Source organism: Anguilla rostrata, chromosome 4 (assembly GCF_018555375.3).
Source record: "Anguilla rostrata isolate EN2019 chromosome 4, ASM1855537v3, whole genome shotgun sequence".
In the NCBI taxonomy this organism is placed as follows: Eukaryota; Metazoa; Chordata; class Actinopteri; order Anguilliformes; family Anguillidae; genus Anguilla; species Anguilla rostrata.
This window is the reverse complement of record NC_057936.1, coordinates 38690245-38717839: the sequence shown is the minus strand read 5'-3', so window position 1 is coordinate 38717839 and position 27595 is coordinate 38690245. Positions and strand designations below refer to the sequence as shown.

Below are 27595 nucleotides of genomic sequence, written 5' to 3'. Positions count from 1 at the left end.
TGGTGCCATCAACCGTGATTGAGAGCTCACAAAGTAAGGAGGTCTTGCACGGGAAGAAGAGCAGCTCAGTTTTGTTGAGGTTGAGCTTCAGATGGTGGCTGGCCATCCAGGTGGAGATGTCACCCAGGCAGGAAGAGATCTTATCATTGACCTGTGTGGCCGAGCGGGGGAAAGAAAAGAAGAGTTGTGTGTCATCTGCATAACAATGATAGGAGAAGCCATGTGAATTAATAACCGAGGACTAAGGGAGCTCCTGGTGAATACAAGATCTAGCTGGTTGCTGACATTGTGTGTAGGCGTGGACTTGGATACAGTGAAGCTGAAAAACTGGAGGAGGGGGGTAAATATAGTGGACTGAGGTGTGATGCTGAAGGTTGAAGTAACCACAAAGCAGAATAGGGGTTAGGGTTAAAGAAATAGCTGAACAGGCCATCCAGCTCCTTGAAGAAAACCCCAGTGGAGCTGGGGCCCCAAGCGACATTGACAGTAACAGCGTACAATTAAAAAGAGAAGAGGAAGACTGGAAAAAGTTGCAACAGGTAGGATCCATGGGGGGAGGCCGGTGCCCCCAGCTCTGCCTTTGGGTCCCAGAAAAGACTAAGGCTGAGGAGACAGTGGCCAGTGTGGCGATGTATCTGGTGAATCCACACTTCAAAATGGAGGCAACACAAAACTACATATGTCCCAATGAAGAAAGACACTCACGTGAACAGAGTGCAAACGTTTATGTGAAAGTGTGCATGGATGTGCCAATGCAGATATGTGTGGTTTTATGTGTGCCAGAATGTGTAGTTGTGTGTATGCAAGTAAGTGCATATGTTTGTGGTTGTTTATATGCACAAATGTTTGTGTATATGTGGAAGTCACGTAAGGCACCTGTGTGTGTGAGGCTGCACGTGTATGTGTGTTTGCGTGTATCTGTGTGAAGCTGTACGTTTGTGAGTGTGAGCGTGGCTGTGTGTGTGTGTGTGTGTGTGTGTGTGCACCCCTCTATGTGCAGCACATAAAATGTGGACAGAGGATATGTGAGCAGTGAACAGTAGTTGGATCAGTGAAGTGCTGTCTTTCCTGACAGTGAATCCTCTCTTATGCCATGAAACTCATTTCCTCCTGCACCTGGACTCCTCTGGACTTCCTCCATCCCATCTTTGACCTTTAGTTAACTCCTCTAATCGAACGAGGGAAGAATTCAAATGAGAAGGACAATGTATGTTTAATTACATGATGGGCATTTAATGGGATGGAGAGAAGTGAATGGTGAAACTGTTTCCTGCCTCACTCCTATTTAATTCTGCATAGAAGACCACTAACACTTTTGAGAAATGTACTACATTTTGTGCAGAATGTCTTTATTTAATGTGTAAAGTGTCTATGAAGTGAGGAACATGAATACAGATATGTGGAAAATAGTTTACCAATAATAGTGGCCGGAGAAGTGACTTCTTTAGAATAGTAATTTATTATTTAATAATCATTATGTTGCAAAAACATGATCTGCACACTACCAACATGTGCCCTGTGTCCCAAATGCATACTATATACAAATACAATAAATACAGTGTACTAATGTTCATAGTATACTATTTTGGCAGTTAACATGTAAGAAATGAATGTACTTAGCAATGGAGACAGATACAATAGTATACAATTTGAGATTATATGACCATAGACCATATACCGGCAGTGTGCAGATGCACAGACAAAAGACCTTGACGCAAAATGTTTAGAAATGGCTAGTTCTGCACTACACAAAGCGATATCTCTGTCCAATCACGTAATTTCTTGTATTTAACGTGTTGTTCATTCAGCCAAGGTAATAGGCAACTTTTAATTATAGGCTACATTCAATGTTGACATATTGGTTAACGTTTATTTGTAACCTATAATTATTTTCATAACAATAAATTGATGGGCCGATCGATATAAAAGTATTTTATAAAGATGTATCTGAGAGGCTTTTACAACTTTGAGAATATTTTTTTTAGATAACTAATTATCCAAAGGAAACCGCCCAGCCATTCAATCCTGTGAATCCAAGCCACGTTTTACGCACATCTTTGTTGGCTGATGGTTGAAAAAGTCTATTTACCTGGAGAGTGCTCTGGGGTATTACTCCGCAGGGTCAGTAATACTTTTGGAAAAAAACTGTTATTTTTTTGTTTTTAAGAGCGCAAGGAAACTATGACTTTTCACAAGCAGAACAAAAAATTTGTTTTTATTTCATGATATCTCATTTTATCAGACCTCAGGGTGACATTTCACGCCGAACTTTATGTTTAATTGGGACTATTTGTCTGTGAGTCGTTGACAGGCAGTTCTTAGGTCTCTCAAACATGGCCACCGTGATGGAGTGTATGCAATAACTTTAAATTTGAGGTTTTTCGTAGAAAACGCATATTTGTTTTTTGAAGGAATGTTCAACCAGAAAACATCACACATAATGCTGTATCCACCTGGAAGCTTTGGGGAAAGTTACATGGGGGATATTACGCTGATATAAGTTGACAGGGAGCTGGAAAAAAGAATTGCAATCAATTTCGTAAGCATTCTGCTTTCTCGTGAATGTTTTTCAGCGTTTTTATTGCATTTATTGTAAGTTTTTCCGCCATTTGACGACTAAGGATTAATTTCTTTGATATTTAGCGAAGACTAAAAGATGATACCGATTGGAAGTAAAATACGGCATCTTTTTGTGCAGCAGTGTACTTCAGAAAAAGGAAAGTAACCAGTTTTAAATAAAGGGAAAGAGACGAGGTTTGCTGTTGGACCCTATAACCGGTTACTTTTTTTTCAACCAAGTGAAGAAATGTTTTTTGGAATATAACCTTAACCAGTTGTATGCTTTTGAAGCCTATGAACTGCATTTGTTTCTTCTATAATTTTACGCTGGAGAGTGATAAGCTACAGCGGCAAAAAACCCATTTCCTCAAAATATTAAACAAAAGTATTTACTACATTTCTCGTATGACAGCGAAGGTCATGACGGTAATAACATCAAACTTCTAGTTTTGAAAGGTAAGTTTTTTCTGAATTTTTATGTTTGCATTAACTGTAATTTCTGTCATTTGTGTGGTTTTGTTGGAGCTGGTGAACGTTTCCGTATGGCTGTCCCATGCCAACCCGCAGTTTCGTTTTGTTTTTATTTCGATGGTTTAGCCATATAATACATATTTGTCATACACGTGTGTCACAAAAATAAAATAAAATATAAGAATTACATAAATCCCAGAACTACAGTGCCATACGTTACAGATTGTTGTATTTTTTCATCTAAAATTCAGTGTAGTTCTGTCTACGGATCATGAACACGAACTACAAAAGGGACCTTGCTTCATGATATATTTCTTTATATGACACTTTGTAGACAAGTTACCGAGTTAGCATCTTAGTTTTTAGCTGGTCATGTCAGACTGTTTAGGAATTTTGAATGTAACGAGGTGATTGCTACTCTACATGGAAAACAATATGACGTGATTAGGTCTATTGCTTACAATCGGCGTGTGTTTAATAGGACTTTGTTTAGAGTAGCATTAGGTTAATTGGATTTTATTATATTGCAACTGCATGTGGCCCAGAACTGATACCTCCAACCCATGGATCATACATGGTAGTCGGTGTTGATTGCTTAGCGTAAGTTCATGTTTCTAAATACTAGTTTATCTGCTGTTGATCAAAGTCAAATAACACATAGGTGGTCATTAATTGTGCTTAAACATAGACAGGCTGATGTAACATAGCATGTAGCTGGGCTATTCGGCTAAAGCTGTAAACGTCTGACGTGTTACAATGTAGCTACTCCAGCGGCGGTGCCTGTGGCGCATTTGTTTCTGGTAAAATGACGGTCTTGTTCACGCTGGGCATAACTAACTTCTTAACAAAAAATACAAATGCTTGGCAGAGAAAGTGTTCACTGGAAATAGGTTGCCATTGAACTCGAGACATCCGTTTATAAATAATCGTAAAGGCGCATAACCTGCAATTAGGCTACAACCGTAACAGTCGTTTGAGACTCTGCAGCTTTATACTCTGGAGTAGCGCTACAGGTTCAGCGTTGGCGTGATCACGAGACTGAGTGTTGACCATTAGCGATTAGGAGTAATTATAAACCAAATAAACGTCGGAAACAGGTTTGGCAATAAAGCAGTATTCGGTATTCGACACAAATATCCTCTTCCTTAGATTTATTTGTAAAATGCTCTCCTTGCCCAGCCTGCTCACAGTTGTTTGATAGTTGTTTTGCTTTTCTGTAGGCTATTTGTCAGCAGTCACTGTGTATAGGCTACTTGGAACAAATTAATGGAGAAAAGAATCTACAATGCAGAAATTGTTTACCTGCTGCGAGACAATGCACCTATCTCCGTGGCTTGTCATTTTTCATTATCGCATAATAAACCCATAAGAAGTTTGACGAAACATAATTGTGAAATTTTTACAAGTATTCCACTTACTGTACAGTCACTGCGAAGCATTAGTGTAACATTTTTACTGGAGTGCCGACTGGAATATTAAAGATGAAATAAAATCTGCCTGTAAATATATTGATAATCCTAAATTTAGTTAATTTTTTGTTTAAACTCAGGGGTATCTCAGTTGGTTGAGTGCTGAAAGTTTAAAAATGGGTTTCTTCATTTATAAAATTATATTTAGAAAGTTTTATTCTTGTTGGGTTCAGAAAAGTACATGCGATAGGTAGTGTTTAGTGTGAAACTGAGGTGAAGCACATCATGCTCAGGTTGACAGTTCAGTGAGTAGGAAAATCAGCCGGAATCTTCTAAGATGCTAATGAAGAAAAAATTAAATGGTACCTTAATTGTCAGGTTTGATGGCTGACATTCTGTGGCCAGATGTACTTGTATATCAGTAATGATAAACACTATTTCTCCATATTTATTTTGAAAGACTGACTCATGTAGAAATCACATTATGTTTATTAATAATATACAACATCCAAATTGTATGTGTGTCAGTAATAAACATAAGAAGATAGTTGTCTGTTGATAAACATAACATTTTCTACCCAAGTCAGTCTCTGATCGAAGTGAAATTGAATGTGCTCTTCCATTGTAGGGCAATGTTGCATACGCTATTTATAGTCTGCCAAATACAATCACTGCATGTTCAGATGGTACAAGTTATCTTGTGATCACAAGAAAACAACTTTTGTTGTCTCGATACCATGAGATAAATAAGTTCTGATGACAAAAGAAGACCTTTTGTTATGTCATGATCATAAGATAAGTTGTAACCCCTAGATAACAACGCCAAAAATAATTGCATGGCCTCTGCAGGCTTCTGTTTACAAAATAAAAAAAGCTCAGCACACAAGCTCTAAAACTGCAACTTGTTGTGTCAGACTAATGGACTTGATTGGTAGCTTGCTCTTTAGAGAATAGTGTTTGGTTTTGGTTTGAATTTTTCTTCTGAACAAATGGGGAATCAACAGGTTTTAAAAGGGTCAAGCACTTTATTACAAACTGACTTAAAGTCCCCTTGTCAGAAATTGGGGGGAGTTGATGCCCACTGGGTTAGATTGGAGTGTCTGTCTCTCTTAGGTCGGTGGCCAGACATAGAGAGCCAGTTTTTGTGGGACTTTGGTAAGGTCATTGTGGTTACCACCCCTCACCCTTACTCTTTCAAAAAAAGATATACAGGGAGTCTTTAATGACCACAGAGAGTCAGGAGCAAAGTTTACCTTCACATTCGAAGATTGGAACCTTCTACAACACAGGACCTTCAATAGTGCCCTGGTACATTGGTTTTGCATTTGGTCCAGGTGGAAGAATTCTCCATACTGGCCCACAATCACTTCTGTCAGTGCCAACTTATGGCAGGCTCACACAACATGACTTTCAAAATCCCAAAATTGCTGTACCGCCAATCTATTGTTGACCTAGTGGTGAAAACAGTACACAGTTGAATACAGACGGTTAACAAGTTAAAAGATCTTTAACATTGGGGATCCCAAAACTCCATCTCAGGAAAACACGCCAGAAGTAACTGTTTATTTTTTTTGTGCTCATTTCTACTGAAAAGCCAAATATAGGGAGGAGACAATGGTTGGGGAGAGGTGGGCATCAAGGATGGTCTGAGGTGAATAAAGCCCAAATAATAGTGCAGTGAAAATGTAGCTAGCTAGCCTGTGAAAATAATCGATTTATTGAACAAGGTGTGTCTGACGAAGGCTTCTTATAAATCCTACTTCCTCCAAATTTGTCCCAACTTTTTTGAATAGTTCACCATTCCGCGTTTTTCTTCCATGTATTTTAGGATATTTAACTCCTTTAGTTGCGATAGCATGAAGTTGGTCTCCTCATCCGTCCAGAAATGTGTTTTTTTTGCCATAATACTAGGGAGGGCAAAATGGAGCTTTAGAATGTCACCATCAGTGTATGTGCGTGAGCTTGACAATGCATTTCTCACAGAAAAGGTTGTTGTTTTCGCCTTTTTTTAGTTCATGACAGTGGTGATAGAAGTGACAATAATTAAGTGGTCTTTTAAGTGGTAAATTTTTGGCCTATTGTAATCGACCCCCAACCGCATTATCTTGGTATGTTAGTCTGACACTGAAAAAATCGACTTTGTACAATTTCAGTCTAAAATGTTTAAATGATTTTTAAAAGTCCAGTTTTAGCTGGACTAAAACAATAAATCAACTTTTTCAAACATTGTGTAAACCCACTGAGTGGCAAATACTGTACACTCCATTACTAAAACTTCCCCATGTGTTTATTCTGAAAATGAAGGAGAAGTATAAAAACTGTTTATCAAAAGAAATCACTTGGGGAGCTCCATCGTTAGGCTCGTTAGAAAATGTCTGTGTTTTCTGTGGTCTTTTTTCTTGATGAGTTGAATTCCTGGAAGAAAAGCCTGATCAGAGGTGTTTTCTTTTTCCATTGCTTGCAAGTTAGTGTGGTTGACTCATTTGAACACCTTCCCCACAGCAGTCAGAAAACTCAATTTTTTCCCCATTTGTGAGACCAGAAAGCCTTGTTTATTGAAAGTACTTCCATTTACTTGCTCCTGTGACATGAATGCATAGAAAAACACACCTCACTCAGTGCCAAGCCTTGTGCTTGGTACAGGAGAGCTATGGAGTTTTGAAGACTAAAGGGCAATTAATTCTGCTCGCTACTGTGCGAATCCTGAGAATACTATGATATTTAGACCCAGAGTGTCGAAAATAGAAAATATTAAGTTTAAAGAGGCATGAGGCCATATTTGTTCATGTCGAGTGTGCTTTTCTTTTTACTTAATTTTGTCAACTTGTACGATTAGTACACACATTTCATCTAAACTGCTCATTGCAGCTTACATATACAGGTGCATACATGATGGACAAGAATATTTAGAATTTCAGATATTCTGAAATGCTTTGCATCTTGATAAGTAATACAAATATCAGCAACATCCAGGGATTGTGAAAGAGATTTAGGGCTCTATCTTACACCCGGCGCAAAGCGGCGCCAAGCGCAACGCAAGTGTCTTTGCTAGTTTCAGACCGACGCAGTTGTCATTTTCCTGTCCAGCGCCCATGCTGTTTAAATAGCAAATGTACTTGCGCGCATCTGAGCACCCATGGTTGGTCTTAAAATGAGGTGTGGTCAGGCCGGGCGCATTGTTGGCGCATTGCTATCTTGAGGCAGCGGAAAGCAATTGCGCAATTGACTAACAGAAGCCTGGTCTTAAGTCATTGGCGCAGTATTTTCATGCATTCTTTCCTACTACTTGGCAAATCCGCCATTATAATAGCAATCCGCCAAAGGTGCAAGCGCACCCGGCTTTTAAAGGGAATGGGAGATGACACTCTGATTGGTTTATTTCATGTTACGCCCAAAACACACCTATGATTAATTAAGAGACTAAGTACAACCCCTTTGAACCATGCGCCTTACTTTGCGCTCAGATTATCTGCCGTTAAACTAGCAAAAGTGGATTTGGACACGCCCTAAATGCACTTGCGCCATGTACTTTAGACCGTGTGCTTAGATCGTTAAAATATGGCCCTTAATCTGATGGGCTCTCTGTGCATTTCCTTACATACTGTAATTCTGTTAAATCAGCAGTGTTGGATTCTGGTAATGCCCAAACGTAGAGCGAGCAAACCATTCTTGGGCAGGCTGAAAACCCAGAAATAATGGTATGCATTCAGGAAGAATGAAAGAAGGGCAATTTAGCCTGTCCTTGTAACTGCTTTTAACTAATAAGCTCTGCTTGGAAGGTTATATGGCATTGAAGATGTTCTTCTGTAACCCTTTGTCTGTGTTTATGAAGCCGTTGATCTGCAGATGAGGCCTGTTTTTGTTTACACTACACTGGGTGTAATTAAAGTAAAGGGGATCAAGCGTATGTTTTCATTTCCCAGAATTCAGAGCAGTGATGGCTGCATGCCACTGGGATATTGGCCGGGGAACCCTCCAAATTATTGTGCGCTGACAGCCTCGTCCACACTCTTTCAGGGCCCCTGAGTATGTGCTATCTGAAGCTTTCTTAACAGATTGACATAGCAGAGGGGCCATCCTACGTCCCCGACGCTAGCGTCCTGCTGAACTCACAAAACGTGCGGCGTCTTCATAGTTGAAGTTGATGTAGAGTAGGATTCAGACATGAGAGATTCTGAAACAAGGAGGAAACGCATCCCTGAATAAAAATGTCAGGGAAGAGAGCAGGCGGTCTAATGTATTCAAAGGGTGTCGGTGACTCCTTCCTCGAACGGTAAGTACATGGCTTTACCCCTGTAGCATGGGTGTGGAGAAGAGAACTGGAGCTCTGGGGGAAGTTGAGCGCAGGAGGAAGGAGTGCTTAATGCATCAGCTGGAGCTCAGCAGAGGAGATGAGACAGGGAAAAGGGAGAAACACCCAAATGGAGACAAGCACAGGAGCTAAGAATAGGAAGCAGGTAAGCGCAAGCAATCGCAACGTCTGTGAACAAATCATAAGTCCTTGTGGTAGACTTTGAGCTCTCTGGTCCACCAAAAAGTGGTGTACAAAATATAGATTCCTGAAAAGGATATTCATGGATACACTTATATAATATATCTGAGTACGTGTGTGTGTGCATGTGTTTTGTACATTGCACAAACCCCACTGCTGATTCTAGGGGTGGGCAATATGACAAAAATATCATATCATATGATTTTTTTTCAGGCATTATATGATACGATATAATCACAATTATTTTTCATGTTGGTATTTAAGACTATTTTGCAAGTGAATGAACAGTGAAATCAAACTTATATCCCTATTTAAAAATATTGCCTTTCAAGGGAACAAAACCTAAAAGAAAAAGAATAACAGAGACAATTTTAGCCAAAGTACCAAATTTTAATCTAGTGCAATTCTGCAAAGTATTAACATTCAACAATGCTTTCTCTTGAGGTGATTAAAAAGGTTTGTCGTGTTGTCATCAGATGTGCGAACATTTTGTTTGTAAGCTGTGCAAATAACGGTGTGTTGGTTTTGAAAAAACCCAAACCAGTTCCATATCACAGACGTCAAAATTTGTTTAGGGACCAACTCCTCCGTAGTGTCAGCCATGCCGCTATGTTGTCGAATAAACAAGCACAAAACCGTCCAGACCCACGGCGCACCTGTACTAACTATATAGCTAGCTAGAGTGAGAGCACCTATTATCGACCGCCCGAGGAGGGGAAGTGTATCAACCACCTTAACCGGTAGTGTATTTACTTCATATTTATTAGCGAGAACTGGACATCGTTACCTATTAAAATGTAAGTCCTGTAAAAAAATGCACATAATAAACTTTCTAAATGTAAAAAACCAACTTCATACATATACATGTAGTTATATTAATACAGTCTTATTTACAGTATCAACTTTAAGGCAAGCAACACACTCGGAATTATCTCATCGCGACCCATTAAAAGCAATGGTGCAGACATGGTTAATAATTCCAAACTGCTTTCCTAACGGCTATTTTGCTTCCTGAAATTTGGCTAACAACTGAGAATATGTACGGATTCCTAGACGTGCTGATAGCCACCACCCTTTCTCATATTAATCTCAAATACAGAAGATAGGACACTTCTACAGTAGCCTATGCTAGCAAATTTATGTCAAGTTCCATTCATTTATATGGGGTGGTCGATACACGTCCCCTTAGCAACCAAAAGCTAGTGCTGGACCACCTCTGACTTATTTGCTGGCACAGAAAAAAATCGCGAAAGTACTGAAAAAATTGATTTTAGGTTTGGCTGAGAAAACAACGTTGGATGCCATGTATGAGCGTTGTCAGTGCAACTGATAGAATGTGCAGTTTCACTGTAGCCCGATACTCCCAATCTCTCTGGAAAGGCAGATCGTGGAGAAATTTTAATCGTTCACAATCTAATATCGTCATATCGCCCACCCCTAGGTGATTTGTGGTATGTAGACCCCCAGTTCTCCTCCGAAACACTTACTGTCACCAGCTGCTTCTTTTAACCCTGCACACTGCAGGCAAGCTCTCATTGAGCAGAGTCAGAGGAAGACCTTTCATATGCTGCTTTGATTGCAATCTGTGTACCTGATTGACCAGCAAGGGTTGCTAGATAGCAATGCATGCGGACTCTTATCTGACTGAACTAACATTCCCAGGGCGATTGCACATTGCCACACTCTGCGCTGGCACGGTCCAGATTAAATCCGAGGCTGTGAGGCTCCATGCGTCACAGTGTGGTGCCTTAAACATGTTTTTGTTTAATCTATATTATTTTCTGAGCACTGTGTTAAAAAAAATAAATATTGCCATTGTGATGTACAAGATATCAGATGGTGAAAACCTGCTTAAAAATTACAAATTTATTTCTAACTTTCTGCTTTACAAACTTACGGGTTTTATTTTCTGAACAATTTGCAGGAATATTTGGTTTACAACTGTCTCCGTCAGTTCAGTGTGGATGTAAATCTGCTAGCTGCTCTGCACAGTTAACACTGCCCAATAGGGGCGTATCCCAAACTAAATGTGATGTTGGCATAGTTTTTCTTATTAATTTGCCTCAACTTAAAATATATGGCAAGGCAGCTTTCTAAGATGTCAAAATAAAAGTTCCACCTACTGTGTTAACCATGGATTAATGTAGGTTTTGAAAGTTGTTATTTTGTGTGAATTAGCTTGGCAAGTTAATTTTAATTATACTGCCTTGAATAGTCTTATCTAGCCTGCTATTTAATGTTTAATTTGGATTCTAGGTGGTTAGTGGTCCTTACGTTCAGGTTAGTATAATCAGCTTCTAGAATTGAAATCAAATGCTAATTATATGTCAAGCCAGGCACTTTCTAAGGCTAATTATGTAACGAACTTTTCATGCCATTTATGATCTCTAGGCTAGGATAATTTTATTTTATTTTAAGTAACTATTGGCTTGTTACAAAATGAAAATGTTCATAAAGTGCAGGTTATAATTGTTTTAGTATTCCACATCTAAATTGATAACCTTGATATATACCAATATCACATTTAAATACGTATAGTGCGATAGTTATATCTAATGTGATTTCTCTTTCTTTCTTTGCTAATCTCAGGCAATTTGATTTATATTATTTCTTTACATTTTGAAACCACTAAAGACGAAAAAAGTCCCCCTGGTTTAGAAGTATGAAAGTTTGCAAGTTGGACAAAAATAAAGTTAGGCATTGCCATCTGGGCTACAGATTTGTGAGCCCCTGTACAATGAGCTGTACACTGCAGGGAAAGGTACACTTGCATGGAGATTTGAACAGGAATCAAAATCAGGAAGTGAACACAGTTGACACACTGCACGTCACAAGAGTGTGGACAGCCGCTACTGACAGTAAAGCACGGGGCCTTAACAAGACAGTGTCCTTTACCAATGGGTTACCAGTCATTTTGAAATTCTTAGCCTTCTGTCAACAACCACTGGTAATAACTGTGGTGCTTCCTTGCCACCTTTCTATAACACTGCTCACTCAGTTCAAGTTACTTGCTAAAGAGTGACACTCAAATGTTTGTGCCAGCACAACCTGGCATCAGAATGCTTGCTAGCTAATGTTGTCTTTGGTTTCTGCAAGGCCTAATAAGTGCTGCACATTATTTCAGCATTTCTGTTTTCGACATTACCTGACTGAAATGGCATGTCTTAACTGGGCGACATGGCTCAGGAGGTAAGAGCGATTGTCTGGCAGTCGGAGGGTTGCTGGTTCAAACCCCAGCCTGGGTGTGTCGAAGTGTCCTTGAGCAAGACACCTAACCCCTAACTGCTCTGGCGAATGAGAGGCATCAATTGTAAAGCGCTTTGGATAAAAGCGCTATATAAATGCAGTCCATTTACCATTTACCATTTAACTGCAGTGCTGAGCCTAATTGTGATGAATCAAATTAAACAAGATTTTCATCGAACCTGATACAAGTATCTGCAAAAGGACACTTCTTTTGCAGTTACTCTCAAAATTTACAATTTTCATTAAAAATAAGGCAGTGAGACATCACATGCGAGGCATTAAGTTTTCCTGCATTTAGGGCAAGGTAATGTTCGAGAAGTGCAGACCGAATAGAATTAAAAGCATTCTGGAGCCCTTGGACAGCTTTGGCATATAAATTGATCTTTGGGTTGGAATTATTTAAAACGTCAGCAAAATAGGTGGTATAAATCATAAATAATACTGGATCCATGATGGCACCTCAGAGAGCCCTTAGGTGGCCCTATGTCTACTTAGTCACGTGTAGTTTTATTTGGATGCTTGTTTTATTTTCAATAAAACTTTTAATTCTATTAATAAAAATAAGCGGGGCTGTCTGGCAACCTATCAGAAGCATTACCGTGCAGCTTACTTGTGATTATATCAGAATCAGAATCAGAATCAGAATCAGGTTTTATTGCCAAGTAGGTTTACACATACGAGGAATTTGTTTTGGTCAGGTGGTGCATAACAGTGAACATAAAATAAGATAAATAAAATGAAATAAACATAGTGCAATAAAAACATAACAGACATAAAATAACATAAACATAGTGCAAACGGTAAACAGTAAACAATAAACAATAGTGCAAGGGGATAAAGTGTTATAAGTACAGGTGCTGTCTGTTTGGTGTCCGTGGGGGTCAGGATAACAGTACAGTATCAGTGGGGGTCCCGGGCCTTGTTGATGAGGCCAGCTGCAGTCGGGAAAAAACTGTTCTTGTGTCGTGAGGTTTTGGTCCTGATGGACCGCAGCCTCCTGCCGGAGGGGAGTGTTTGAAAGAGTTTGTGTCCAGGGTGGGAGGGGTCGGCCACAATCTTTCCTGCCCGCCTCAGGGCCCTGGAGGTGTGCAGGTCCTGGAGGGATGGCAGATTGCAGCCAATCACCCTCTCAGCAGCGCAAATGATACGCTGCAGTCTGCCCTTGTCCTTGGCAGTGGCAGCAGCGTACCAGATGGTGATGGAGGAGGTGAGGATGGACTCAATGATGGCAGTGTAGAAGTGCACCATCATTGTCATTGGCAGGTTGAACTTCTTCAGCTGCCGCAGGTGATGTGTCTCTGCGAGTCACATGGAAACTGTATGGTCTTACTGCTGAGTGGCTGTCATGTCACACAACAGATATGAACAGAGGTACTATAGTGACAGAAACAAAGCCTGTTTTATTTTTAAAATAGATTTTAACAATTTTAATAACATGCATTCTACATCATTTACAAGCATGAGACTTCCATGTTCTCTATCTTGTTCCATCTTGAATGGTTTGGATTATTTCAATATTTCAATTGAAAGTTATGGAAAACTGATACTTGGAGAAGTAGCTGGGTAATATTTCATTAAATTTCTAAGACTATAGCTATTATAAAAGCACCTACTGTATACCTAGCTTGATTTGGCTGAGGCATTCCAATTAGTATGGGAAGAAGGTACATTGAAAAGATAAATATGAGGAGGCATTTATTGTTTTTGCTTGCCTTAATGCTGAATGGAGTTTTTTCTAAGCTATACACTGAGAGATGGTTAAGCTGCACTATTACTGCTGTCTGAGCTTACATTATTTAATGAGAGTAATTTCAGTAGTAGAATAGAATAAAGTTGAATCAAACTTTATTGTCCAACAAAGGCCGGAAATTTGCCTTTGCTCTCGCCTCAGGAATAGAAAATACATACAGTACATGGAAACAAAATACAGTGAAATTGCACAGAAATCACACAAAACAACAGTTCTTCTGGTTTTGTTCAATTGACTGAATGCAGCTGGGACAAAGGATCTCTCATAGACATTCATTTTGCCTACTGGCACTCTGAAACGTTGGCCCGAGGGAAACAACTCAAACTCATGGAGGCGGTGACTGGTGCTATTTACTATAGCCAGAGCCTGTGTGCTGCAGAGTTATACAGGTCAACCAGTTGCCTTTACAGTTTGCCTATTATTTTTCCAGCTATTAACAATTTTAGCTAACTAATTTCTGTACTTTTTGTTACCAAACCAAACACAGATTTAAAAAACAAAAAATTATTTCCACCAGGCATAGACCCTCTGTAAGACATCCATACTGATGCAAAACCCTCTCAGTTTCCTGATTTAAACACCGTTTTAACATTGTCTTGCCAGTATTGATAAAATCAGTGTAACTTGTAAAGCTCAGCTTCTGATAAATGTCCTTAAGTACTTATAACCATCCTCAATCTCTACAGGTTGGTTACAAAGAGTAAGTGATGTGAAGGATTCATCACTACATCAAGAATAAGTTGTTTGGTTTTCTCCATGTTAATCAATAAGCCACTGGACCTACACCATTGTTCCTGGGAAGAGAACTGGTCAAAATATTCATCTATCACCATCCCCGTGAAAAAGGCCAACAAATCCTCCATTTTCTGTTCATTTGTGAAATTAAAAGTCGCAGACGTCACATGATAAAACGCAGCCTCAAGGGTCTCCTGTACTTAAAACCACCTCATCAGAAACGAGTCCTTTGTAATGCGCTCTGTGGGCGATTGGTTAAAAAGTCCTTGATCCAATGCGTGACATTTTCATTTACATCCAGGTCCAGGAGTCGCTGCAGAAGTACGTGTCTCCATGGCATTAAAACCTGAGCTAAAATCAATAAATCAAATCTGTACATAGGTTTTGTCTGTTGTCGATGTTTGGCCACCATGTTAAGCATTGTGAGAGTTGCATCCTCAGTGCTCCTGTGTGCTTTATAAGCAAACTATAGTGGGTCCAGTTTGTCTGCAGTGGATGAGGCCAAAGGGTTACTCACAACTCCCTCCATGCATTTAGCCAGTATAGATTTCAAAGCCGCAGGGCGAAAGGCATTTAAGGTTTTGGCCCCTGGCTTCTTTGCCAGAGGAATGATGGTTGACACTTTCCATGATTTTTGGTACAGCCATTTAATTAAAGTGGGAAGAGTTGGGTCATCACCCCTCTCGGCTGGTTGGCTCACACTTTAAGCCATGTGCCTTCCGGGTCTTAATGACAGAGAGGCAGTGACAAACTTCTCTCTCTAATAGCTGCATTTTGGAGATCATTGTAATGTTATCTCATGCAGTCCTGATGTCATAACTAAAATTAGCTGCAACAAATCTGCCACAAAACAAGTTAAGAACATTAGAAAAAGAAGGGCTGTCCATTAAAATGTCACTTTGATTCTTAGGCACTCTCCCAATCATTTTGTTAAGCCCCCTATGCCTGTTTGGGGTTGCCTATCCTTTCCACTTTGTTTATAAAACAAAAAAATTGTTTTAGCTTTCTGGATTTTAAATTGGAATTCTTCCTTTTTATCCCTTATTTGTTTTACCGCTAAGGAACGGTTTTTGTCATTTAAGCAAAATTTCAGATACTTTGTCACCCAAGGTTTGCTTGAAAATGTCTTAATAGTCTTTGTTTGTACAGCAGTGTCCTCACAAAATCTAATATGAGGTTATACAATCTGTCCATACATGTGGATCATAGCATGAGTCAAGAAAAACATCTGCCAATCATTACAGTCCATAGGCCTCTGTTACTTTCTCTGTTCCATATTTGAACCGTCTTTACTGCGGATTTGTTCTTTTGATCCCACTGCCTTTGCTTAATAAATGAATGTAGTGGTGGTTTGATTTGCGAATGGGATGTCCACACAGTCTTGTATGCATTCTCAGTATTACTGTAGTACATGTCTAGCATGCATTTGGAGCATGTGGGACAGTCCACATATTGTTGCCATGCTGGAAAATGAGATATACGAGAGGGTATTAAAATCTCATTGAATGAACTCGGGCTGGTCAGCTGATTGAGCAAGTGCGCTGTCCTGCACTCGTGAGTTAAATTAAACTTGTGAGGGAAAATTAAAAATTGCCTGAATGAAACAGTCAGGATTTTATAATGCCTGATGCATGTTTTTTCTGGCAATGTCTTTGTGAAGCAAATGAGATTTCTCTGCCGGAATTCCTCCTCGTACTTTATATAAGAGCCGGTTCATCCATCTTATTATTAAGTGATCTAACGTTTTACCGGCTGATCACTGGTCGTGGGTGATGATACCCCTGCCTCCTCAGCCGGGTTCTGACTCCCCCTCTGGTTCTGACTCCCCCTCTCAGTCCCCAAACAGTGTCAGTTTAGTGTCCATAAGGATAGCAGAAAGTCTCGGGAGTAGGTATCATAGCACACAGCAGTTGGTATGGGAGCACTTTCAGGAATTATGGATATCAAAACGGTGAAAGTCCAGAAAGCACACCCAACTCGAACAACAAACATTTAATGACACTGGCACTCAACTTAAAACCACTTGCGTTAAAAATATTACAAATAATGCACAAAACTCACAAAAATTTGAAGACAGGTGGAGGACAGACAGCAGCAAAGCCGCGCCCCTCTGAAAATTCTACCTTCACTCTCCTATCAACATGGTAATTGGTGATACCGCAGTTGGGAACTCCCACCTACTTTGGATCAAGCAAGAACTCACTGAAGGTCATTGAAAAAGAAATCGCTGGTAATTTTAGCCAAAAATATATATTTTTTGTAAACCATGTTCATTCGAGGTCAGAATTTATTGTCAATTACAGCCAATTTGCTGTTGTTAGATAAGATGCTTTTAAATGGTGTTAATTTGAATTTTGTTTTTTCTTTACTTTTAAAATACAATTTCATCTAAATCAATTGCTTTAATAAGTGTTTTTAATAAGAATTTTTTTGACATAATTGTCATTAATCACACCAAAGCCTGCTAGTAACTTAATTTTTTTATATTTGACAGCACTAGTTTTTACAGATGTAACCTTAGCGTGACTCCATGTTTAGAAACTGAAGTCTTTTTTATGGGATCAGAATCATATTTTATATGGATTTCTTTGACTTTACCTCATCATAAAAATTTTACTTTGAATTGTACTGTTCTACCAAAAATAAGTGACCACCATAATGGCAACCTTCTTCTTTTACCTTTCAAGCAACTAAACTGAATGTCTTCTCTCTTTGAAACAATAGTCTCTGGACTTGTGTGTAGTAGTAGAGCAACCAGGGTTTCTGGGAGGTTTAACTTGGGTGGTGCAATGTGGTTATTTATCTGTCACTTAGCAAAATTTTGTGGTAATCTGCAGTAAAGGCTGATTACATTGTCATGGTTGTAAAATATTCTGGATTTGTTTGGATTGTAATGTGTGTGGTCATTGAGTTAGTAGGGGAAACTCAGAGGTGGTCTACATTCTTTCATTCACCTTTAATTGAGGAGCTAGTCATTTCACCACTTCCAGCTATTATATTATATTATAGTAAATCTTTTTTAATGCTTGTCCAGTTACCAGAACTTTTACAAATGCTTCATGGTCTGTCAGAAGGTATTTGTCGGCAGATTTTTTAAATTTATTTGTTTGCCATTTTCTCCCATTTCCTCCACAATCTAGTCGTTATACCAATTCCCCATGTGTATCCTCTGTCAGTCTGGGGAGGGTGTAGACTATCACATGCCAGCCTCCGATACGTGTGGAGTCGCTAGCCGCTTCTTTTCACCTGACAGCAAGGAGTTTCACTGGGAGAGTGTAATGCGTGTGAAGGTTCACGCTATCCCCCCCAGATCCCCTCCCTGCTGAACAGGCGCCCCGACCAACTAGTAGGAGTCGCTAATGCAATGATCAGGACTCATACCCTCACCGGCTTCCCACCCGTGAACACTGCCAATTGTGTTCGTAGGAAAGTATGACCAAGCCGGAAGTACCGCTGCTGGGGATTGAACCCGGGTGGTAGGGCGAGTGCTTATACCTCTACACTACCCAGACGGCCCTTTTGTCGGAAGATTTTGAGTTCTACATACTGCTTTTTACAGAATGCAATAATTGATGCTCATTTCAGTGAAATGAAACAATCATTCTTGCCCCTAGATTTGAAATTCTTTTGTCCATTTATGGTTGTCCATCTTCTGAGATTGTACACATTAAATTAATGTGATCAATTCAGGGCCAAAAACAACCTACTGTGATAAATAATAATTTAAATGTTGAATCAGTTTGTTTTAGTTGTATAAACAGCAGAGGGTTAATTCCACAGGGTTTTGTCAAGGGGTCAGTTGCCCTGCGGTATGTCTCTTCATATAAGCTGTTAAGAGATCACAATACAACTTGATTTCCAATGCCTGTTCGGATGCTGACCAGAAAATTAGAATGATAGGAATTTTATAGATCAGTGTTCTACATTGAACTATTGCTGCTAGCATTTTCGTGTGCTACAGATGTTGGGGGAAAGATCACATTAAGACAGGTAGCCTAATAAAGTGTCTCTATAATACTCAAATAAACGGTAAAACTGATTAAAAACTAATAAATTGATATGGTTGTAATATTTAGAAATGTTTACATGGATTTGCTCCACTAGTTTCTTGGGGAATTCTGAAGCATTCTGAGTGTATCAACTGGAGGAGCTGCTAAAGGCTTTGCCGAGTACCAGTGTGTCGTAAGGAGTCAAATGGCCATCTCTGTGAAAGGTGTACAGATTTACTCCCTGATCACCTGAATATTTTGGCATGATTTTGAATAATTAAAATTAGGTATGAAAGGTACATAAGTATTATATAAAATGAAATAAGCAGCAGTTCTGATTATGCCTGAAATTTAAGCCAAACCTGATGTGAACTGAGGTAGGCTATCACATCTGAACCTATCCCAAGCCTGATATAGTTTATTATTCGTAACATTCCACTCCCTCAACCACCTTAAAAGTCTTGCAATAAGATTCAGGCTATGTGCAAAATAAAATGCACTGATGTTTCATTTGCCATCATTTGCCTGCATTTCAAGCAAAAGAATTATAGCTTGTAGTCTTATGAGCAAACACATCAGTTGTTGATGTATAACCAAAATAGACATTTTCTTATCTGTGAAATATGCTCAAATGAAATTGATTCAAATAGTTATGTCAATTATGTAATAAGTAAACTACATGCCTCTTCTTCTCTTTAATTGCTACAGTATTTCCACAATTAAACTGTACTGCTTTATGACTGCTCAAGTGAAACCACAGAATTAACCTGGGGTATTGGGCTGATGCCTAATTTGTTAAACATTTCAAAAACAAAAACGTAAGCATAAGCCAAAGCATAGCCAAAATGCTACTTCCCAGGTTCACTTCTGCTTCAGTAATCTATGTTCATTTGCGACTTTTAAGAAGTAGCATTATACCTCGTTCTATTTAAAAGTAATATTAAATCACTCAAAACACAGTATAGCCTTGCCACAAGCAGAGCTTAATGAAGCATTCTTCATTGAAGCAAATGAAGCACACAGAATAAAATGGATCCAATTAGTCTAATGCTAATGCATCATCGCTAAATTATTCGAACTCAGTCCAACCAGACTTTTTTCCTTTTCTTTTTTTTTTTAATCAGCTCTGATGTAGGACTGGCCATTTGTAGAAATTAATAAACAATTAAATTGCTGTAATAATCAGTTTCACTGTTTTTATTAGGAACACTGAATGGTATGAAATATTGAATAAGCCCTACATTACAAAATTGGATAGTCTAGTAACCATGAACCCTAATGTACAATCTGAAAATGTTGTATTTTTTTCTTTGTTGGGCTATGCACTTCTCAATTGTAGATTTGCAATCAAAAAATCCACATGTTTAAAGTGGTGCAGTCATACCGCCATGCACCGTGTTTCTGCCGATTGGCTGAAGCTGAGCAAGTGGGGGCTTGATCAGTACTTGGATGGGCGACTCTATTGCTGGGAAAACTCTATTGCTACTGGAAGTGGTGTCCGTGGGCCAGTAGGTGCCGATCTTCCCTCTGGTTGAATGATCTCCAATGCCCCAGTGCCGTAATGGGGACACTGCACTGTAGGAGACGCTGTCTTTCGAGTGAGATGTTAAACTGTGGTACTGACTCGCTGTGGTCATTAAAGACCCCATGACACTCATCAGAAAAAGTAGGGGTTTCCCCAGTATCCAGGCTAAATTCCCAACCTGGCTCTCTCAACCTGCCACCTAATCATCGCTTAATTTAATTGGATAAAAAAAATTGTTGTCTCCCTCTCCACCTCAGCTGATGTGAGAAGCATTCTGGTGCCAAATGGCTGCTGTGCCATGAGGGTGTTACACATTGGTGGTGGTTGAGAAAAATTTCTCCTTCATCACTGTAAAGCGCTCTAGGCGTGTGGAAAAGCACTATGTAAAATGCAGTGCATTATTATTATACATTTTGGTTTCACCATTTAGGAATCTTAGAAGTTTTTATACGCTTTACAGACAACCCTGGCCTAAACCTCCACAGGACCAAGCCTCAGGCAACAGTGGCAAGGAAAAACTCCCTGTAACAGATTGGAAGAAACCTCTGAAAGAACCAATTATGGTGCCCTGAAGTAGGGGACTATGTATAGAAAGTGCTGTAATTTATTCTTGGCGTATCCAAAATGGATAAAAAAATACCAATTTAATAAAAGCTGGTTATCTGCACTTTAACCACATCTGAACTGTTTGCTTACAAATCTAAAATTGTAAAATTGTGGAGTACTGAACCAACTCAAGAAAAAATATGTCTGTCCCATGAAGCTCACTGTGCGTATAATTTGTGCACAGGTGTTTGAACAAAATACAAAGCGCTACACATGTCAACAATTTTCTCTGATTATTAGGGATAATGAATCCCTAATGAACCCTTCTGGTCTCATTAGACCAACCCATTCATTTTCAAATGGCTTTTGATAATGTGTTTTGGGGGAAACAATGAAAAACCAAAGTAGAAAACTGATCAAATTGTGACAAAGGCTATTCATACGATCTAGGCACTCAAGTAGAATAATGTAAAAGCCTTTATGGTGGCATGCATAATGGGGAATGACACTTTTTTTTGCAGCAGTAACTTCATATTTATAATTACTTCGAGTGTCAGTGGAAGAGAAAATGACTGTGGCAGGAATAAATTAGGTTCACGGGATTTGTGTTCAGAGAAAGCCCTGGTTCTTCGTGAAGTGGGGTGCCCCATAATGACGGTGGAGACTATGGCCAGGATTGCCTTGGGCTTATCCTCAGTTTGCAGCAGCGTAGAGTACCCTCCACCTCATTGCACAATGGTGCCTGGATGCACAGTGCCTGCCTGCAGTTTGCCCCATTCACCTGCACAGGGTGCGTCGGTGGACTGCAGAAGTGAAAAGAACTGGCAGCTGCCTGTAGGCACATATGGGGATGTGCCATTTTGTCTGTGATCTACAGAATGTGCCAGTGGTGGGACAGGAAGTTTCTGTTACAATTTATGTGAAAGTGAAAGATGTGTGTGGTCACAAGTCACATGGTTTACATACAGCCCAAGTGTTTATGTACAGCCCTTCATTCTCCATAAATGGTCAGAAACTCCCAGCGTGAATCTATTTTGTATTTACATATCCCCATACGATACAAAATGAAGGAAACAATGGCAGATCGGAGTGTGAAGAAAAAAAAACAAAATTTCTCAAATTGTGGTACTTTAATTTAAGATGTTTAGAAGATAAAATAAATCCTCTTTTGGCAGCCTGAGTGGTGGTTTGTGAAACAAAAAGAAACATGTGGAGGGGCAGAAAGTCTCTGTGGCATTGAATGCTGTCAATTCAGACGTGTGCACCTTACAAGAAATAATAAAGTGGTCTTCGGTTTGCACGATGATTACTCCTCTTGATATATGCAGTGACCAATTTAGTATTTGGCCACACGTGAAGATAATCAGGGGAGCTGGCGTAATCATCTGTCCAAGTTGGCTGGTGTAGTTCTGTCTATATTGTGTATACTGTCTGTATCTGAAGTAATTCCATTTCTGCACCATGCAGTGAGGAAAAAGTGTATTGAATATGGACATTTAAAATAGACTGTAATTTCACTACTTTATTTGAGTCAAACATTACACCGTCATACCGGAACAGCAAAATCATGTTTCTAATCATTTTCTCTTATGTTATTTCGTCACCAGTGCTATTCGCCAAATAGGCTACAAAATCAGCTCGGTCTCCCTGAAGTTCGGTGTACGCCAACTACAAAGTATGCGGGGAGTACGCACCTTCTCACATCAAGTGTTTTTTGTTTTTTTTTCCTCCAAAAATTGACTACAGACCTCTGCTTAGAAAGCTGCTCAGCATTCTTTTTATGCATACACACCCTTCATACATGCGGCACCTGCTCTTGCACTGTTATGCTTATTTTCTTTAGTTTATGCAATAACGCATCAAGCTGCTTGGCATAAATACAGCAAGCCATGTAGCAGAATTATTCAGTGAAAATGAGATCAGCAGAAGGGGCAGAGGGCAGGCAATCTTAATGTCAGCTTTTTTTTTCTAATTTTATTAATTGACTTTATTTTCTGAAGTGTAATTTACAAAAGCACCGCATGCTGTTAGCCTAGCTAAAATGGGAAAAATCAGTCGTTTCAGAGGTTTTTTTCCAAACGTGCTGTTTTTTCATCAGTCTGTGCAGACAGGCATTGAACGCACAGAGGACCAAGTTCAGACAAGTTCTTCTAATATTTGCAGTATGAGCTTACAAATGCTCCATTATGAATTTAAATCTTTGTTTCATCATAACTTATTAATTTAATTAGGCTAGCTTAATTACGAGGCACTCCTTGAGGGATCACACTGCACCCGCTTTGAAAAACGGTCATCTCGAGGACGGAATGTTCTCTTAAGCTGGCTAAACAGCTCGCACATGCTACGAGTTCTCTTTTGATTTGACTTTAAGCATAATCACTAAACACCGGCTGGTTTTAGAGCAGAGACGTGTTGAAACGTCAGCTGACTGAGAACCAGGAGAAGTAGGTACAGATGCATCACATGCTTGTTGATTTCAGGGGTTGGAAGTGCTCGCATGAAATAGGGGACGACCTGTTTGACCTCTAAAGGACCAAAGTGGGGGGTTTGTTTGGCACTCACTCTGCCCAGGAAATACATGAAAATTCACATCTTGCATTTTAAAATATGTAATTCTTCCATTTAAATGTTTCCATTTCAGAGGGTAATAGTGGTGACTGACCATTTCCAAGATTTAGCTCCAGCCTTTTTTTAATGTATGACATTTAAGTAGGTTTGTGCAAAGTAGTCTCCCCTTTGGCGTACTCTCCAGCTATACATTCAGGGAAGATTAGCATTATGGCCTCCGTTTCTTTCAGTGTGTTTACTGTACCAGTGGAAATGCTTTAAAAAAAGACCACACAATGTCGAGATGCAATCATGAACGACGAAATGTACAAATTGCACGGTTGATGGTTCTGGAAAAAGCTGTTTGAGGTTTGCTGAAATGATTGAATGTTAAATGTTGGCTTGTTGTAATGGTGTAGGATCACTTAATTTTGTTGAAAACCAGGAGTGAAGTTTTTCTTATCTAGGTAGATGTTTTCAGGTTTACAAGGCTTTGTTATTTCAGAGAGAATTCGGCGAGAGACGCAGAGACTGGAGGTTATGCTACATGTGTGTGGCATGCACAACACAAATCTAAGAACACAAAAATGTAGGAATCTCAAAAAAGATGATTTTCGTTAGCAAAGTTATTTGGCAACTGTAGCATTAAACTGGAGTTACCTCATGTCCCAGCTTTCAGCTGCTTTGTCTGAGTGGCAAATCCGAACAGCATTTATTTGGTTTTCGGGAAATTGGTCATGAAATTACTTTTTTATATTACATATTATTTCTTATATGTGTGTCAATATCAAGAAATAGCTCCCACCCCTTCTCATGTAGCTTACATTTTGTAGTCCATTGTTTGCTCAGTACACATCTGTAATCAGAGGCAATATTTTTAAGTCTTCCCTTAGTGGTAAATCCAGGTCTGTGAATATGACCGTTAACGTTGCATTAAAGCTTATGGGCCATGACAAAACGTGTATGGCATTATTAAGGTCTGCAGTAAAATTACAAAAACTGCTGAGTTGAATGCATCATACCTCTTCATAAAATCTGTCTGGTTTTGCCCATGCAAAAATGTGGCAACCCTAATTAAGACCCTCTCACCTTTTGTATAAATGCTATTTTGCGTCTAGATTCTGAGAAGCTTTTTTGGTGTTGTCTTCTGAGATTTGTCTTACATGCAGGCATGTTGTTCTTAAAGGGTCACAAAGGTATTGGCTTTCCTGATAGTTACATTTTAACGTCTCCTTGCCTGTGGCAGGCTGCATGCTCCACCCACAAACAGCAGCAGCACAGGAGAGTAATATATCTGCTCCGATTGGCTGCGAGTGTGCCAGCAGAAAGGGAGGAAATGCTGACCCTGAGCCCCAGCGATTTTCAGTTCTTGAGAGAGATACACAAACAAGATTAAACACTTTGATTTAGCAAGCTAGATGGCTATATACAGTATCTTTAGTGAGGAAGAGTTACACTAACGTGAACTTGTACGATGAGTATCCTCGATGTTTCGCTTTAAGTCTTTTGTCATTGAGATACCGATTGTCACACTCACGGCCTACCGTTTTAGTGACATTCTGGATCTGACAGATTTCTTAGGTCATTTAAATTTTTTATTTTTATCTCGGCCACGCGTTAGCACGAAGGAACGAAGTGCGCGTATTTACATGCAGTTTTTGTGAAGGCGTCGGGTTTGGAGGGCGGGGGGGGGGGAGCTTGTGGTCAGCCGACGGCAGTCATGCGTCTGAGCTGCAGCGGGGCACCGGGGCGCTGAGAGAGCCGAGAGAGCTCTCCAGTTAAATCAGCGTTCAAACGCACGGCGGCACAAAGGCGCTGCGGGACCGCTTTTTTTTCCTCAGCGTGACTCGGCTGATTGAAATTTCTAAATTAATTTAAGCGGCGCTCCGCGGAGAGCGCCGGCGCCACGCAGCCAGGGCCCTCGTGGAGCTCGTCTCCGCGCAGCTGCTCTGGGCGTCATTAGCGACAACACCGGCAAACCCCTAGCTGAAAAGGGGGGGGGGGCGTGCACGCCACACTGTGTTTTCAGGCTGTGTGCAGTGGAGATTTAAATAGGAAGAAGTGTGTTGTACAATACATTTTTAAAAGCCATTTTGCTCTCTCTGTGCAGACCGCTTGGAAATCAGTTTTATGATGATGATGATGATATAGTGTGTGTGCGTGTGTGTTTGTGTGTGTGGGTGGCTCACATCTGCCACCATCCCCCCCTACACACACACACATTCCCTTTCTGTAAAAAAAAAAAAAAAAAAACTCCATTCTGGCACTTTTTGAAATGGGTCTTGTAAACATGACTCAGCCGCTGAAGCTGAGCTCATGCTCAACATGAGCCGCAGAAGCTCAGCTCGCGCAGTGTGGAATTTTAGCACTACCCCCAAGCTGTGGTTGTTGTTGTTGTTATCTTAGCGAAATGCACGTTGCAGGAGATGTATGGATGGGAAACAGATCTTGATGGCAAATGTTTCCTCACAGCATGTCATCAGAGGACAAGACTGTGGAGGCCTCTGACCAAGGACCTTCGGCGCTCCCCGACGACGCCGGGGACATGCCCGCGGGCAGCCCGGCCGCCGCAGACAGACGCCCCCGGGGTCGGCCGCGCAGGGATGTCCTCGCCTCCACGCCCAAGCCCAGGAAAAAGTAGGTCTCGCCTTTCCCTTCTCCCGGCTGCTGGCCGGCGGGCAGGTTCCCTCCACTCGGGAGGTTTTTTGGGCCTGGCGTTTTTGGGCCTGCGGGTTACAGGGGAGGACGGGCGAGCAGGTGCTTTCTGTGGGTTTGGGTGAAACGAGAGGCAGAATGTGCAGTGAATGGAGGAGTGGTGGGGGTCTGGGGGTGGGGGGGGGGGGGTGTGCAGGTTTAATGAGCTCTGATAGAGACTGGAAGCCAGGATGTCATTTTGGATCCCCCAAGGTCTCCTCAAGCTGAGGTCGGGTGAAGACAGGTAAACGGTGGAATGGTGAGCAGCGAGTCATAACCGCGGTTCTGGTCGCCCTGACGGCCTGCTTGGACGTTTTGAGGTGCTATTTGGGTGGTTTGTTTGTGATTCTTCATGGTGCAGGGAGCCGATGCCGCCCAACCAACTTGCATTTCCACTTCACTGCAGTGCCATTCGAAATCTCGGTTGTTGAACACATCACATATCGAAATCATAGCTAGCGCTAGAAAGGAAGACATGGTAGGGATGGGCAGTCTCATAGAATTGTGAAAAATACCTGCTTGTGTGCCTAATAGTCGGCAGACCCGTTTCCATCAGGTCCCGTTCAAAATACATATTTCTTGAATAGATAACGCAGCCGAGGTTGCCAGTTCAGCAGGGGCACTCCCTCTGCGTCTGTTAAATCAGACCTCGTTTATTAGGATCAATGAATTATTCAATCTGCTAGCATTTCATTTCCTGTGGGGCCTCCAAGTGAAGACTCTAAAGCCGTAGAGGGGAAATGTCTTGCCTGCCAGATAACCCCAGCTAGCCTGATATCTGTACATCCTGGGATCCCCCGCGCTCTCACCCCTCCCCCTCCCTCTCGTTATCAGAGTGGAAGGCGGTGGGTCAGTGTGTAGGCTACGCGCTAACAGAGAACCGCGGGGCGCTTTCTCTGAGGGAGTGGGACGGAGAGGGCGCCGGGACAGGAGGCTAGACTTGCTGAAGACATGCTGCTTCGGGGTCAGGGAACGTCTGAATTTGCTTCATCCATCCGTGCTTCACCCATCAGTGCTTTGTGGCGGCAGCAGTACAGAGGGTGAAGCAAAATAATGTGATGGCCCAGTTTCCACCTCGTCCATCTGAGGCTATTTCGGGCGGCAGTGTTGCCGGTATTTAAATTTTGGGGTGGTCCGTAATTTCAAACTGAACGAGCAAAGTCCAGAGTGTGAACGGACTGTTAGGGGAGGGGAGGGTATTGCTTTTCCAGTGTCGTCATCTGTGTGCGATTTCTCGATCAACTTCCCCAGTTTGCACGTACATTAACAGTGTCCATTTTGGTGGTTTCGCACCCGTAACCCTCCCTCCCCCCCACCCCCGTAGCCTCTCTGTGGTCTTAAAAAACTCTTCCGTAGTGTTATTCTGTAGAGGCCAGGAGGCCGTGTTAATTTACGCCTCCGTAGTGTGCTTCTGTTGGAGCAGTGAGCCGGTGGAATTGACTGTTTTTATATGGATAGAGGTAGAGGAAGACTGGAACCACCGAGAGCCCTTTTGTGCTCTGGAGTGCGAGGGTGAGCGGCAGGTCAGCGGCTCTCTTCCCCGCTGGCCTACGCGGCGTCTCGGCGATCGCGTGCCGCTCCTCACAACCGCGCGGCCGTAGGGCGGGTTACAGGCCCTCCACGCCGCAGGTT

At 40.9% G+C, this 27595-nt stretch overlaps 1 protein-coding gene across 1 annotated transcript in view; it reads left to right on the top strand.

The window, feature by feature from the left end:
* Positions 1-2216: 2216 nt before the first annotated feature.
* The window catches only part of kmt2ca (lysine (K)-specific methyltransferase 2Ca), a 149859-nt gene continuing 124480 nt past the window's right edge, over positions 2217-27595 (top strand). The window contains exons 1-2 of the mRNA XM_064334063.1: positions 2217-3015; positions 25742-25906. Coding sequence (XP_064190133.1) covers positions 25743-25906 — 164 coding nt within the window. The 5' untranslated portion in view covers positions 2217-3015; position 25742. The remainder of the gene's footprint in view (positions 3016-25741; positions 25907-27595) is intronic.